The sequence below is a fragment of the Eutrigla gurnardus genome, assembly GCF_963514095.1.
Source record: "Eutrigla gurnardus genome assembly, chromosome: 14".
Taxonomy (NCBI): Eukaryota; Metazoa; Chordata; class Actinopteri; order Perciformes; family Triglidae; genus Eutrigla; species Eutrigla gurnardus.
This window is the reverse complement of record NC_139937.1, coordinates 4,383,820-4,398,868: the sequence shown is the minus strand read 5'-3', so window position 1 is coordinate 4,398,868 and position 15,049 is coordinate 4,383,820. Positions and strand designations below refer to the sequence as shown.

Here is a 15,049-nt window from a genome sequence, read left to right as displayed (position 1 = left end):
GAAGTGAAACAGAGTGCTCAACAGTTTTGTAAATAGGTGTGGCATAAAGTGTGCGTGACAGCATTTATCCTGCCGGTTACAAGAAGATCTAAAGCACTCAAGTACTCTGACACTTCCACTCATACACCTATATTTTATCCAATGTCATGTAAATGATTGAAGTAATTTATCATTTGATATAAATTACTTGATGGGTTTGTGAAGTAATATAACTTAAATTAAAGCAGCTGAAGTCACCTTTAGTTACTTGCAGAATATATGAATCACACAACACAGTCAAAAATGGAACCTAAATCAAAAGTATCAGGAGTAGTTGTTAAGAAGACACCAGTAAGCTTCACAAATGATTCATGTATGTATATACAGTGCAGTTCATATTGTTTTACAGAGGTGGAAGATGTTCAGATAATGCCACAATAACAAACTTCAAAAACTTGCCATTACAGGTAAAAGTCCATCCATCCATCCATCCATCCATTGTCTACCGCTTATCCTGTATTCAGGGTCGTGGGGGGGCTGGAGCCGATCCCAGCAATCATTGGGCGAAGGCAGGGTTCACCCTGGACAGGTTGCCAGTCTATCACAGGGCCGACATTTAGAGATAAACAACCATTACAGGTAAAAGTCCTGCATGCAAAATGTTACATTGTCACCAAAGCAGTCCCATAAATGTAGTGGAGTAAAAAGTACAATATTTCCCTTTGAAATGTAGTACCTCAGGTTGCTATTAAAATAACTTATTTTCAGACATTATTTGAGGACAGGAAAATGATGTCTGCTGGAGATATTATATATGCAGTCCATCATCATGCTTTGTGTTTCATTACTGTAGAAAAATAAAAATTGCTCTCATCACACAGTACTGAAAAGTTAATGTAAAGTTAGTCTTTAATTGAAACCTCAATATAATGTATATCAAAGTTGCAGATGACAGTGAGCCAACAGACAGCATGTGTTTGAATCAATGACACTTTAATAACATGGAGGCAAACAACAAACAATATATTTGAATGAATTACACAGAAACAATAAAAAAATGTTCATTCAGATGGTAAGGCCCTTTCACATTCAGTGTGTAAACCCTAAACCTTCCTTGAATTTCAATAATGTCAGTTATACAATATCTGCCTATTTAAAGTTTACTGTTACCGCAAGCTACTGCTCATACCAGACCAAGTGAGGCTGTAGCAGCAAAATCCCCAAATGCACTTGAGTTGTTGAGTGTTTATTGCTTATGAATTCACCATTTCTATTGTAAGAGAAAGATTGCTATTTTAAGAAAAGTATAAAAAAAATCATGTGCATCATCATCATCATCATCATCATCATCATGTTCTCTCTTAAGAGAGAGGTCCATAGCGTCCTTTAACCATTAAAATTGTCCCAACCACGACTCCCAACGAGCCCAAAGTCAGAGCAGCTCCACAGTAAACATCTGGCCATAGACTGCGATGACTAAAGTCAGGTTCTGTGGATGAACATGAGAAAACATCCATCATGCAGACGCAAAAAATGTTATTTACAACAACAAATCATTGTAGTATTTTCATTTTTAAGTGGCTTCACAGGAAAAAACGAATTACCCCATATCGTTGTTTTAGGTATTTTTAGGGCTAAGTGCTCCACAGTGCAGCTGTAAATGTCCCCCTCCCTCGGTGTGAATGTCAGGGTAGAGAACTGGTGAAAGGTTTGATCATCATTGGGATAATATCGACTGACTGACATGCCCTCCGCCACCGGAAGACCATTTCTGGTCCAGGTGACTTTGATCTCTGGTGGGTAGAAATGATTCACGAAGCAGATGAGGGAGTTTTCAACCCCCAACTGAATTTCTTCTGAAGGGTAGAGGACGCTCTCAGGAGGGTCTTCAGTGGGTCAAAAAGACAATTTAAAACCATCAACAACATTTCATCAATCACATCAATGCAGAGAGATATGCTGACGTTGACTTACCCGTTTCTTCTGGAGGATTTTTCCACTCTGCTTTGCAGTATGCATTAATCGCTGCACACGTGTCTTTATTTTTCTTAGCATTTTTTATCACATAAACCTTATCAACTATTTGACTTGGGTCATCCACAAGAAATCTGGGTATACTGTTAACGACATCGTCTCTGTTGAAATCGACGTAGAGAAGCTCTTCTCCATCAAGCTCAGACTGGATTGCTGTTGTCCCATTGTCGAAGCAGCCCACAATATAGATCATTTCATGGGGAACTAAAAACAATAAAAAATGGAAATAGAAAGACAATGTATTGGTAAAAACCTATCGTGACAAAAAGCTACAAGCAAGTGGCCGTCGGATGTTACCAGAACAATACATCTGAAATTCATTCTTACTTTGTGAAAAGGCACAGAAGCTGTTGATCAGCAGGAGGCTGAGAGCAGAGACCTTCGCGTGTGAGCTGCAGATCTTCATCGTTGGAGACTCTCAGTCTCAACAAATACATGTAGCCGATCTCTTTTACCTATCTGCGCCACACAATGACATGACAACGTAATATGCATAACAAAGTCAAGGAAGTTGGTGAGTCATCACACTTCCGCATCGATGTATCCGCAAGTCACTTGCTGGGAAAGCAGAAGTCCAACCTGTTTAGCGGGAGAGATTCTCTGAATTGGGCAGTGGCTATGAAATGACCTGCAAGCCGTGCAGCTATTTAATTTTGAATTAGAGAAAAATCTGAGAAGAAAAAAAAAAGATTTGTGGTGCAAATATATGTGGGGTCACGAACCCAAGGTTACTTAAGGTCGTATTGTTTTCTCAAAGAATATCTGCTGCTATAAAGCTGTTTGGGGTTGATTTACTAATGTCTTTCGATACATAGAGGTGATCGGCATCACATTTATTTTACACAAACTATGTTTTTTACTGGAGATCACTTTGGCAGGGTTTCTTTTCTGATTTCCCCAGTTCCCCCACCTGCAGCCCAATGTCCCATGTTGGGCTGCAGGTGGCGCTGGAGGTCCATATATGAGAGCAGGAGGCAGACCCCGCCTGTTGGTGGTTCTCTGGAGCTTGTTGCTAACTGCAAACACATGAATGTCACAAGACTTTTGGGACTTTTGGGCGCCGTCCATCGGTGCCACAAATGGTAAAAAAAAACAAAAAACAAACAAACAAACAAAAAAAAGTTGGTACCATTACAAGAAATAATCCCACGTTAATTAAAATGAAAAGCAACGCCTATTTAATAGAAATAATATTTGTATACAACATTACAACCCCCCCATCCCCCCCCCCCCCCCACTCCCCCGCATGGTGCGCCCCCTCCCTTCCCGTATCATGATTCTTTTTGGACGTCATCACCACATCAAAAAATCAACACAAGATGTCAAAACGGCCAAAACTGTCCGGTGCCCAAGGACGGAAAAAAAAGAAAAGAAGAGGAGGAGAAACGAGAAAAAGACAGAGGTAACGTTACATGAAATTATTTGTCTGTTACAGATAGTAACCTGGCATTTTAGCATTAAGCTAATGTTACATGATTCGCTAATTGCTAATCAATAGCTAACGTTAGTTGACTGTTTTAACGTCAGTTAATATTGTGGAGGGGGCTAAGTTGTTATGGAAAGTAATAATGTAATGTTAGGTAATTACAGTACTCCCACCTTACATTCCTCAGGGACATTTGTATTAGATCTTTTAAGCAGGTCTTTACATTTGTTTACATTTTTATTGCCTTCTGGTTAGCTCACGTTTGCCCTGCTGGTAATAGTCTTTTCCACCCCTTTATATATTAGAGTTGTAAGCCTAGTTGTTAAAGTGCACATCATTAATGTTAATTAAGCAATATCACATGAGAGAGAATGCTGTTTTGAATATGAGCACTGCTGTGATTCGGTCAAAGATAATCATAAATAACATAACATTCTCATATATATTACTGCTACTTTGCATTCTGCTATTCAGCATTTCACTGTAATGATGACAATAAATTGAATCTAATCTAATTTGCATATCAGTTAACATCATATCTCTTTGGTTTTTCATTTATATTATATCATTTCATTTTATTCCTGGAATCATATGTTTTTATTATTAGACTGTAATACTCAAGGGAGTCACATACTCCTCTCTTCAGATGCACTGTTGAAGTTTCTAAATCCCACCCCTCCATCTACCACATCTACCACTGCTGCCTCCACCTCAGCAGCACAACCAACCAGTAATGCAGCAGCATCAAGCGTCTTCCTGTTGCCCCCACCTTTAATATCTTGTTTTGTGCAGTGCCTTATTTATATTGTATTTTTAATTTATTTTATGCAACTTGTTGACACGTTTTATTTTGTGTTTAGTTAGATCTTATACTTAAGGCTATTTATGAATGTATGTAAAAATGATTGTATTTCATATATTCATTTTATTTTTTGTATTCATTTATTTATTCATAATTTTTTTATCTTGTTAACTATTCTGATTGTGAATTTGCTTTCTTTAAGTAAAAAAAAAGGTCAAAGATAAAGCTTTTCGGTTTCTTGTGAGTATATACACTACACTGCCGATGCAAGGGGGGCGCCACCTAAAATCCTGCCTAGGGCTCCAGATTGGTTAGGGCCGGGCCTGTTGGCACCAACATTCTTCCTAGAACTGGGAAAAAAACAAAAAAACAAACAAAGTCACACATTGAATTTGAGTAACGGTAATTTGATGTTAATCTTTTCTTGCAGCAATGCATCGATGCAGGGATGCCTATGAGTTGCACTTAAAAAACAGTGATGCAATGTAACAGCAGCATCAAAAGCATAATGTTCTGTTTGTGTCTTTACATTTACATTTACATTTAGGTCATTTAGCAGACGCTTTTGTCCAAAGCGACTTACAATAAGTACATTTGTCAAAAGAAGGAAACAAGGAAACCACAACGAATCATTGCCGATAAAGTAAGAGCTAAAAATAGAACAAGTGTTAGGTCCTCATCTGAGTAAACTAGTAGTTCAAGAGCAACAGTGCTATGATCAGAGTGCTATAGGTAAGGGTATTTTTTTTGGGGGGGGGGGGGAGTTAGTGGGTCATGCTAGTCGAGGTGAAGTCTGAACAGGTGTGAGTCTTGAGCCTTTTTCGGAAAATGGCAAATGACTCAGCTGTCCTGACATTAGTCGGGAGTTCGTTCCACCACTGAGGCGCCAGAACAGAGAAGAGTCTGGACTTTGCTGAGCGACATTTGTTTGATTTCAGCGATGGTGGTACCAGCCGGCCAGCTGAAGTAGAGGAGTGAAGTGCTCGCTTCGGGGCATGAGGTTTGACCAGTGTTTGAAGGTAGATGGGTGCCGTTCCATTGATGGCCCTGAAGGCCAGTGTCATCGTCTTGAATTGGATGCGTGCTGCAACAGGGAGCCAGTGGAGGTCACGGAGGAGGGGGGTCACATGGGAGAATTTGGGTAGATTGAAGATAAGGCGTGCTGCAGCGTTCTGGATACGCTGCAATGGTTTAATCGCAGAGGCCGGGAGTCCGGCCAGGAGAGAGTTGCAGTAGTCAAGGCGGGAGATGACCAGTGCTTGGACCAAGAGTTGCGTTGCATCCTTTGTGAGGAAGGTCCGAATCCTGCGGATGTTGTAGAGGGCAAATCTGCAGGATCGGGCCACAGCAGTGATGTTGGGGGTGCAGGATAGTTGGTCATCGAGGATTACACCCAGGTTCCTCGCAGTTGACGACGGCAATACTGTGATGCCCTCGACAGTGACCGACAGGTCCATGCGAGGGCAGTCTTTCCCTGGGATGAAGTGGAGTTCGGTTTTATTCAGGTTAAGCTTGAGGTGATGTGCAGTTGTCCAGACAGAGATGTCAGCCAGACAGTCCGAGATGCGAGTTGCAATGTGAGTGTCAGAGGACGGGGGAAAAGAGAGGAACAGCTGGGTGTCATCTGCGTAGCAATGGTAGGAGAATCCATGCGATGTGATAACAGAACCTAGTGATCTGGTGTATAGTGAGAACAGAAGCGGTCCTAATACTGAGCCTTGAGGGACACCCGTGTCCAGAGAACAGGGTTTGGACATAGAGCCATTCCATGTGACCTGAAAGGTGCGATTTGTCAGGTATGATGTAAACCAGGCGAGAGCAGAGTCAGTTATGCCAAGTTCAGCCAGAGTGGAGAGGAGGATTTGGTGATTGACTGTGTCGAATGCAGCAGATAGGTCGAGGAGAACGAGAACGGAGGAGTGGGACGAGGCTCTGGCGTCTCGCAGGGACTCGGTCACTGTGAGGAGGGCCGTCTCAGTGGAGTGAGCAGTCCTGAATCCTGATTGATTAGGGTCTAGGAGGTTGTTCAGCGAGAGATAGGATGACAGTCGGTTGTAGGCGGCACGTTCCAAGGTTTTAGAGAGGAATGAAAGAAGAGATACAGGTCTGTAGCTTTGGATGTCAGTAGCGTCTAGGGTGGGTTTTTTACGGTAGCTGTCTTAAAATCCGCTGGAATGACACCTGAGGTGAGGGAGGAGTTGATCAGGGTGGTGAGGAATGGCAAGATGTCGTGTGAGATGTCTTGGAGAAGAGAGGAGGGGATCGGGTCGAGGGAGCAGGTGGTGGCACGGTTAGATGTAACAAGTGCGTGAACATCTTCAGAGGTGAGGGGGGTAAAGCTGGTAAGACCATCCGAGTTGAGGGTTGGGGGAGATGTCTTTAGTCTTTAGTTAAAGCTTATTTATCTTGAAACTCTCTTTCCTAACTACTAACTATCTAACACTGTAAGTCTAAATAATTTGGTGATTGATCTGAACTCTCACCAGCAGTGTCTTTCTTGTAGTAAATCAGGCCACCAACAAAAAACACCAGACCCAGCAGCAGCCCGGATGTTCCAACAGCGATTTTGTTCCTCTGTGACTCAGATGTCGGGTCTGCAAAGACATTTATCACAAACACTACGTTAGATTTTCATATTATACATTAATAAGTAGGGGTGTGACGATACACTCCACTCACGAGACGAGACGAGACACGATATTGGGTTCACGAGAACGAGACGAGACGAGATTTTAAGAAAACTACAATGACAAAATATATGACTGGACTAACAGACTTTAATTTAACAGAGTTGCACATGCATTTTGAAATATTTTATTATAACTCTTAACATGCATGATGTAAGCATGATCTTTTAATAAACTTCTTCTTTCACAAATTTAAACTAAAACTAACATTTATAAAAGTTAAAATAAAATAAATAAAATCAAATATTTATTTTTCCCAAGTGTAAATATGTGCAAAACCAAATCAAAGTTCTACTTTGTCAATACAGGGTGCAAATAGTGCAAACGGAGCCTGACCAAGTATGTCATGAACAACATGCTGCAACTACAGCATCTTCAGCATCTCTGACATCACAGCTGTCAAGTGTATCAATGCTTCGGGAGTTTTGTCTTATCTCTGGGCTGGTGATGCTGCTATGGCAGCTTGATGCTCAAGGTAACGAGCCAGCATATCCAACGTGCCCGTGATTAACTTGTGTGACGGCAATTGTAGCCGTTTCTGCTTGGGCATTTTCACCGCGGTAGCCGCTGAACTACGGTATATGAAAAAAAGCAGTCACACGTCTCACCCGCCCGAGTAAACGAGCGACGTGGGGAACACCGAGGCCAGCTTGGGTTGCAAGATTTATAGTGTGCGCAAAACAGTTGTGCGACTTCAATCCCGCGTCGCGCACGGCCACGTTCATATCACGTGCATTGTCGGTAACAATAAGCGATGCCGTGGTTGGGTTTTTTAAGCTCCCAGTCAGTAACAGCTGTCTGTAAAACCTCAGCTATGTATAGCTCACAAATCTCGCGAGACGGATTTTTAACGCGACGAGAAATATCGTCGACTTTAATCTCGCGTGATGTCGACTTTAATCTCGTCGACTTTAAACCCCTATTAATAAGTAATTAAAAGTTAAATTTATATTGATAGCAACAGAAGGCCAAGGTCCAAGAACACCTCCTGTCCCTCTCTTACCCCAGTCATAAAGCTTGGGCTCCTTCAGGCTGGCATGCTCCACCATGCATGTGATTTTCTCTCCAGTTGTGGGCGTAAATTCCAGAAAGGAGTGCAACTGGTAGAGCCAATTCCCATTGGGCAGTTCCTCAGTGGACGTCACATCAGATGTCGCCCTCTTTCCGTTTCTCAGCCAAGTCACTCGGATTGGTTTGGGATAAAAGCCGTATACACCACAGACGAGCATGTGTGGATGTCTGCTGTCTGCTGCTTCAACTGACCTCAGCCTTACGGAGGGCTCCACTTGGGGAAAGAACAAAAACAAAACTGGCATGAAATAATATAACTTTAACTTATTATTATATATTATGTACCAATAATGCTGAAAGTTTTGGTGATACTTTTGGTAATAGCCCACAAATTACAGTGTAAATATTTTGTTCCAATGAAAAACTTGCTCCCTAAAGCCTGTCCAAGCCTCCGAGGAAGGAGCAGCAGTGGTGGACAGTAACGGAGTAAATTTAATTAAGTACTGTACTTAAGTACATATCCAGAGGATTTGTACTTTACTTGAGTATTAGATTTCTTTGGACCTTATTACTCTTACTTGAATACATTTCCAAGACAAATCCTTTTACTTTTACTCAAGTTAATTTCTAGAAAGGCTGAAAAGTACTTGTTACTTTCAGGTCTGGTCTTTTTTTAAGTACTATTGGACACAAGCTGTGTTTGTCAAAGAAGGAAACCTATCACTGTGCAGGCTCTCCACTGGGATCTACGTAAAAGCGGTATACGTAATCCCTCCCCATAAGGATACATGGGGAGACAGTTTGTTGTGCTCCTGTATTGTCCTTCCTGTAAAGACAAGTGACCTCAACATTGAGTTATTGAAAGCAGAGATGTAGTTTTTTGTAAAACAGTGATTCTCAACCAGTGGTGTAGGGACAACATTGGTCTTTGAGGGGGTTCCAGTTCCCAATGATAGAGAGTTAGTTGGACGGTGCAGGTTCATTTGGTTACAATTTCAATGATTGTGAATAAACATCTGCATCTGCAACATCTGCTGTAGTCCTGTGATCCCATCCATCCATTTTCTACCGCTTATCCTGTATTTAGGGTCACGGGGGGGCTGGAGCCGATCCCAGCTGTCATTGGGCAAAGGCAGGGTACACCCTGGACAGGACGCCAGTCTATCACAGGGCCAACATGTAGAGAGAGACAACCATTCACACTCACGGGCAATTTAGAGTCACCAATTAACCTATCCCCATCCTGCATGTCTTTGGGCTGTGGGAGGATGCAAACTACACACAGAAGGAACCCGGGCCGACCCGGGAATCGAACCCAGGACCCTCTTGCTGTGAGGCGAGAGTGCTACCCACTACACCACCGTGCAGGTGATCCCATTCACTTTATTTGAAATTTACTCTTACTTTTACTTAAAGTACATTTAAAAGCATGTACTTTTGTACCTTTAAAAGCAAGTACTTTTTTACTCTTACTCAAGTACCATGTTGACTGAGCTACTTTTACTTGTAACAGAGTAAACTTTGACCAGTAGTATTTGTACTCTTACTCAAGTACTGGGTTCGAGTACTCTATCCATCTGTGGGGAGCAGCGATGAGGAGGAGAGAGACTGACTTTCTCTCCAGAGCCACCCTCTCTGCAGTTGTAGAGAGGGAGGTCTGAAGAATGGCACTTAATGGCGGTGGTTGATGGTTGAATTGCAATGTAACCTCTCTGTAGCATCCTGTCCAGCCAGGTAGGGAGAGACGCATCATGTAATTGGTTGTTAGCGCCAAGGCAACTGGTTCAGCTGGGAGTTAGAAAGTGCCTGCCTGTCTCACCCCCCTAGCAGGGGGGGGCCCTGGCAAAAGGGCTGAGGAGCACCAAATCCAAGCACTTAGTATCCATCGATCCAGTGTTGGACGTGGAGGATGGGGAGTAAAGGCTCCTGTCGGGGCCAGGTAGGTCAATAGGTCTGAGTGACCACTATCTGTCAGAGCTCTGTCTATCCATCACCACTATCTGTCAGAGCTGGGAGGAACGTTGAAGAACTGCCAACAAGTGGGGGATAAAAGTCTTCCTGGTTGTGCTGGCCTGGAGGGCCCCAGTCCCCCCATACTTCTGGCCATGGGTGGGTCAGCTCTGTCACCTTCCCGGCTGACGCAGTGTTAAACTTGCCATGAAGCGCAATCTTGGATCGCTGCAATAGCAAGATGAAATCAGTAGAGCTCACATTTGAAACATCCTGTGTGTCAGGTGTAATGCTGGGAATGAATTTCCGGAAGGCCATGTCAAATGTATACCCTAAATTAGCAGACCGATAAGGGTGCTGATGCTGCCTCGGGCTGGGGGTGCTGCTCCTGGTCCTACAGGAGATCGCTGTTCCAACTGGGTGGCACCTTAATATACAACTTGCTTACTTCACACATTATTGCATACACAGGCATGCAGTAATTATATTGTTGTAAGTAATTAAGTATTTTATTGATACCTCCCATATACAAAATATTTACACTGTAATTAGCAGTCTTACCTGAGTTTCAAGACACAAACTCACCTGGTTTTGAAAGGGCATCAAATACGAATGATGTGAGGGATTTGCATTTCTCTTTATTCTTTTCTGTATGTTTCATTATGTGAGCGTTTTTGTTGAGGTCATCTGCAATCCATTTGGATTTCTCTGTGTAGCCGATATATTTCCCCAAAGTGCTGTTGAATTGAATCAGAAGCACCTTATTGAAGTACACTTGTTCCACATAAACAACGTCATCAAAGGAAGTAAACCGGCAGCGGATCAAACCATGAAGAAAAAGAGCATCTGTAACATAAAGACAACAAGTATTAGATCATTTAGAAAGTTGCATTTTTCTTGTTTGTGGCCTATTCTCACATTCTCCAATAATATGTAGCAGCTTTTGTATGTATATTGTGGTAGTTGCTTGGCTCTGTCTATCTTGTCAAAATGTTGTTATGACCAGCAACACAAATAAACAATAACAGCTTCTATTTTGATATTACTACTTACCTGCTCTTGAAAATAACAGGATCAGAATTGGCAGTGAAAAAAAGTGAATACGCATGGTGACACATCAGAGAAAATATATTTAAAAAGAGAGTTGATTTCACTCGAGGAAGTGAAAACACAAGGAAGTGAAACAGAGTGCTGAACAGTTATAGTAGGCGTGGCATAAAGTGTGCATGACGGCATTTATCCTTCCGGTTACAAGAAGATCTAAAGCACTCAAGTACTCTGACACTTCCACTCATACACCTATATTTTATCCAATGTCATGTAAATGATTGAAGTAATTAATCATTTGATATAAATTACTTGATGGATTTGTGAAGAAATATAACTTCAATTAAAGCAGCTGAAGTCACCTTTAGTTACTTGCAGAATATATGAATCACACAACACAGTCAAAAATGGAACCTAAATCAAAAGTATCAGGAGTAGTTGTTAAGAAGACACCAGTAAGCGTCACAAATGATTCATGTATGTATATACAGTGCAGTTTATATTGTTTTACAGAGGTGGAAGATGTTCAGATAATGCCCTGGACCTGGACAGGACGCCAGTCCATCACAGGGCCGACATTTAGAGACAAACAACCATTACAGGTAAAAGTCCTGCATACAAAATGTTACATTGTCACCAAAGCAATCCCATAAATGTAATGGAGTAAAAAGTACAATATTTCCCTTTGAAATGTAGTACCTCAAGGTTGCTATTAAAATAGGACATGAAAATGATGACAGTCATGTCTGCTGGAGATATTATATATGCAGTTCATCATCATGCTTTGTGTTTCATTACTGTAGAAAAATAAATATTGCTCTCATCACACAGTACTGAAAAGTTAATGTAAAGTTAGTCTTTAATTGAAACCTCAATATAATGTATATCAAAGTTGCAGATGACAGTGAGCCAACAGACAGCATGTGTTTGAATCAATGACACTTTAATAACATAGGAGGCAAACAATATATTTGAATGAATTACACAGAAACAATAAAAAATGTTTCATTCAGATGGTAAGGCCCTTTCACATTCAGTGTGTAAACCCTAAACCTTCCTTGAATTTCAATAATGTCAGTTATACAATATCTGCCTATTTAAAGTTTACTGTTACCGCAAGCTACTGCTCATTCCAGACCAAGTGAGGCTGTAGCAGCAAAATCCCCAAATGCACTTGAGTTGTTGAGTGTTTATTGCTTATGAATTCACCATTTCTATTGTAAGAGAAAGATTGCTATTTTAAGAAAAGTATAAAAAAAATCATGTGCATCATCATCATCATCATGTTCTCTCTTAACAGAGAGGTCCATAGCGTCTTTTAACCATTAAAACGGTCCCAACCACGACTCCCAACGAGCCCAAAGTCAGAGCAGCTCCACAGTAAACATCTGGCCATAGACTGCGATGACTAAAGTCAGGTTCTGTGGATGAACATGAGAAAACATCCATCATGCAGACGCAAAAAATGTTATTTACAACAACAAATCATTGTAGTATTTTCATTTTTAAGTGGCTTCACAGGAAAAAACGAATTACCCCATATCGTTGTTTTAGGTATTTTTAGGGCTAAGTGCTCCACAGTGCAGCTGTAAATGTCCCCCTCCCTCGGTGTGAATGTCAGGGTAGAGAACTGGTGAAAGGTTTGATCATCATTGGGATAATATCGACTGACTGACATGCCCTCCGCCACCGGAAGACCATTTCTGGTCCAGGTGACTTTGATCTCTGGTGGGTAGAAATGATTCACGAAGCAGATGAGGGAGTTTTCAACCCCCAACTGAATTTCTTCTGAAGGGTAGAGGATGCTCTCAGGAGGGTCTTCAGTGGGTCAAAAAGACAATTTAAAACCATCAACAGCATGTTATCAATCACATCAATGCAGAGAGATATGCTGACGTTGACTTACCCGTTTCTTCTGGAGGATTTTTCAACTCTGCTTTGCAGTATGCATTAATCGCTGCACACGCGTCTTTATTTTTCTTAGCATTTTTTATCGCATAAACCTGATCAACTATTTGACTTGGGTCATCCACAAGAAATCTGGGTATACTGTTAACAACAACGTCTCTGTTGAAATCGACGTAGAGAAGCTCTTCTCCATCAACCTCAGACTGAATTTCTGTTGTCCCATTGTCGAAGCAGCCCATAATTAAGATCATTTCATGGGGAACTAAAAACAATAGAAATGGAAATAGAAAGACAATGTATTAGTAAAAACCTATCGTGACAAAAAGCTACAAGCAAGTGGCCGTCGGATGTTACCTGAACAATACATACAAATTCATTCTTACTTTGTGAAAAGGCACAGAAGCTGTTGATCAGCAGGAGGCTGAGAGCAGAGACCTTCGCGTGTGAGCTGCAGATCTTCATCGTTGGAGACTTTCAGTCTCAACAAATACATGTAGCCGATCTCTTTTACCTATCTGTGCCACACAATGACATGACAACGTAATATGCATAACAAAGTCAAGGAAGTTGGTGAGTCATCACACTTCCGCATCGATGTATCCGCAAGTTAGTTGATGGGAACGAAGCAGAAGTCCAATCTGTTTAGCGGGAGAGATTCTCTGAATTGGGCAGTGGCTATGAAATGACCTGCAAGCCGTGCAGATATTTAATTTTGAATTAGAGAAAAATCTGATAAGAAAAAAAACAAAAGATTTGTGGTGCAAATATATGTGGGGTCACGAACCCAAGGTTACTTAAGGTTGTATTGTTTTCTCAAAGAATATCTGCTGCTATAAAGCTGTTTGGGGTTGATTTACTAATGTCTTTCGATACATAGAGGTGATCGGCATCTCATTTATTTTACACAAACTATGTTTTTTACTGGAAATCACTTTGGCAGGGTTTCTTTTCTGATTTCCCCAGTTCCCCCACCTGCAGCCCAATGTCCCATGTTGGGCTGCAGGTGGCGCTGGAGGTCCATATATGAGAGCAGGAGGCAGACCCCGCCTGTTGGTGGTTCTCTGGAGCTTGTTGCTAACTGCAAACACATGAAGGTCACAAGACTTTTGGGTTGTTCAAAAACAGAAGTGAAACGTGAAACGAATAATTAAAGCAGTCCAGGTGCAGAGGGGGTGGGGCGTTTTAAACCAGAGGGAACAATACAACATTTGAGTGGTATCAATTGTTTATTGTTAATACACAAGTTTCCTTAGTTTGAACTAAATTCAACTTTGTAGTTTTGATTTCCAGAACCATTTGAGAACTTTAGAAACATGGCTTCTGATTTAAACTACTGTGATTTAAAATCAGAGCCCCATAGTAGCCTATGTAACAGTAGCTGTTCTGCGTTGTGTCTATGTAGTGAGGCACACACAGGAGTTGAGTCGTGGAGGATTTATTTGCCTTTTTTTGATAGAAACAAAAAGAAAAGGGCGTCACACAGTCCACAGTACATAGGATTTCTCTCCACTACAGAATAAAGAAAGAAATAATGCACACTCATATTAATGACACAGCGGCACACAAGATGTTCACACAGACACGCAGCAGAGTTTTTGCCCCGTGCGCAAACAAACGAGACCAGGAAACCCCGTAATTGCCGCTAGCATTAAGCTAATTCACACACTATTTAACATATAAAAGTCCGGTTTTTACAACAATTTAACAAACAGAAAGTTCGGGAATTTAACCCACATGCTTAACAGCACGTCACAAGGCAGTGTGCATTCTTATAAAATACTTTAAGAGCGACAACCAAAACGTTTATAAAAAAAATAAAGGGAGAGAGACATAAACATGACTTACCAGCTCCGAGCGTCAGTGCTCACTGAAGCTGGTCACACAGGTGCGACGCCAAATCACCCCCCAGGGAAACAAAAAGGTATGGAACGGAAAATAATAGAGTGGAACCTATTTACAATAAGAGACACTTTTGGGGAAGTTCACAACAGAAAATGATGTGAATAAATGACAAAAAATAAAATAAAATAAAATAAAATAAAATTTAGCTCGGCTACACCTATGTTATAAAGTAAGTCATAGTTTAAATAAAACCACAAAATACAAGACACCAAAAAACAATACACAATAACTAATATAATGTTTAAATTAATTTAATGGGAATGCTGGAAAAACCCAGGGAATGGCTTAAACTATAACATTTTT

The 15,049-nt window shown here is 41.2% G+C and overlaps 2 protein-coding genes across 3 annotated transcripts; both read right to left on the bottom strand.

Moving 5' to 3' along the window:
• Positions 1-3,286: 3,286 nt before the first annotated feature.
• On the bottom strand, positions 3,287-11,068 carry LOC311025108 (rano class II histocompatibility antigen, A beta chain-like). The gene is made up of 5 exons (XM_084027835.1): positions 10,943-11,068; positions 10,475-10,735; positions 7,932-8,213; positions 6,725-6,835; positions 3,287-4,591 (listed from the first exon to the last, which is right to left on the bottom strand). The coding sequence occupies exons 1-5, from the start codon at positions 10,995-10,997 to the stop codon at positions 4,536-4,538; spliced, it is 765 nt and encodes a 254-aa protein (XP_083883961.1). The 5' UTR covers positions 10,998-11,068; the 3' UTR covers positions 3,287-4,535.
• Positions 11,069-11,866: 798 nt separating this feature from the next.
• LOC311024470 (H-2 class II histocompatibility antigen, A-U alpha chain-like) lies at positions 11,867-14,900 on the bottom strand. Of its 2 annotated transcripts, XM_084026888.1 has the most exons (5): positions 14,690-14,900; positions 13,228-13,359; positions 12,843-13,106; positions 12,473-12,754; positions 11,867-12,357 (listed from the first exon to the last, which is right to left on the bottom strand). In XM_084026888.1, the coding sequence occupies exons 2-5, from the start codon at positions 13,304-13,306 to the stop codon at positions 12,230-12,232; spliced, it is 753 nt and encodes a 250-aa protein (XP_083883014.1). In that variant the 5' UTR covers positions 13,307-13,359; positions 14,690-14,900; the 3' UTR covers positions 11,867-12,229. The 2 variants fall into 2 exon arrangements, with proteins under 2 accessions (XP_083883014.1, XP_083883013.1); XM_084026887.1 differs by lacking the exon at positions 14,690-14,900 and having other exon boundaries at positions 13,228-14,361.
• Positions 14,901-15,049: the final 149 nt, after the last annotated feature.

Bases quoted from the DNA above. Each gene is read 5' to 3' on its own strand.
- LOC311025108 (XM_084027835.1), bottom strand. From the start codon at position 10,997: ATGCGTATTCACTTTTTTTCACTGCCAATTCTGATCCTGTTATTTTCA. The intron at 8,214-10,474 runs GTGAGTTTGTGT...TCTTTCCCCAAG, and splicing joins TGATGCCCTTTCAAAACCAG to TGGAGCCCTCCGTAAGGCTG. The intron at 4,592-6,724 runs GTGAGAGTTCAG...TTTTTTTCCCAG, and splicing joins CTACAAGAAAGACACTGCTG to TTCTAGGAAGAATGTTGGTG.
- LOC311024470 (XM_084026888.1), bottom strand. From the start codon at position 13,306: ATGAAGATCTGCAGCTCACACGCGAAGGTCTCTGCTCTCAGCCTCCTG. The intron at 13,107-13,227 runs GTAAGAATGAAT...TATTGTTTTTAG, and splicing joins CTTCTGTGCCTTTTCACAAA to TTCCCCATGAAATGATCTTA. The intron at 12,755-12,842 runs GTAAGTCAACGT...GACCCACTGAAG, and splicing joins AAATCCTCCAGAAGAAACGG to ACCCTCCTGAGAGCATCCTC.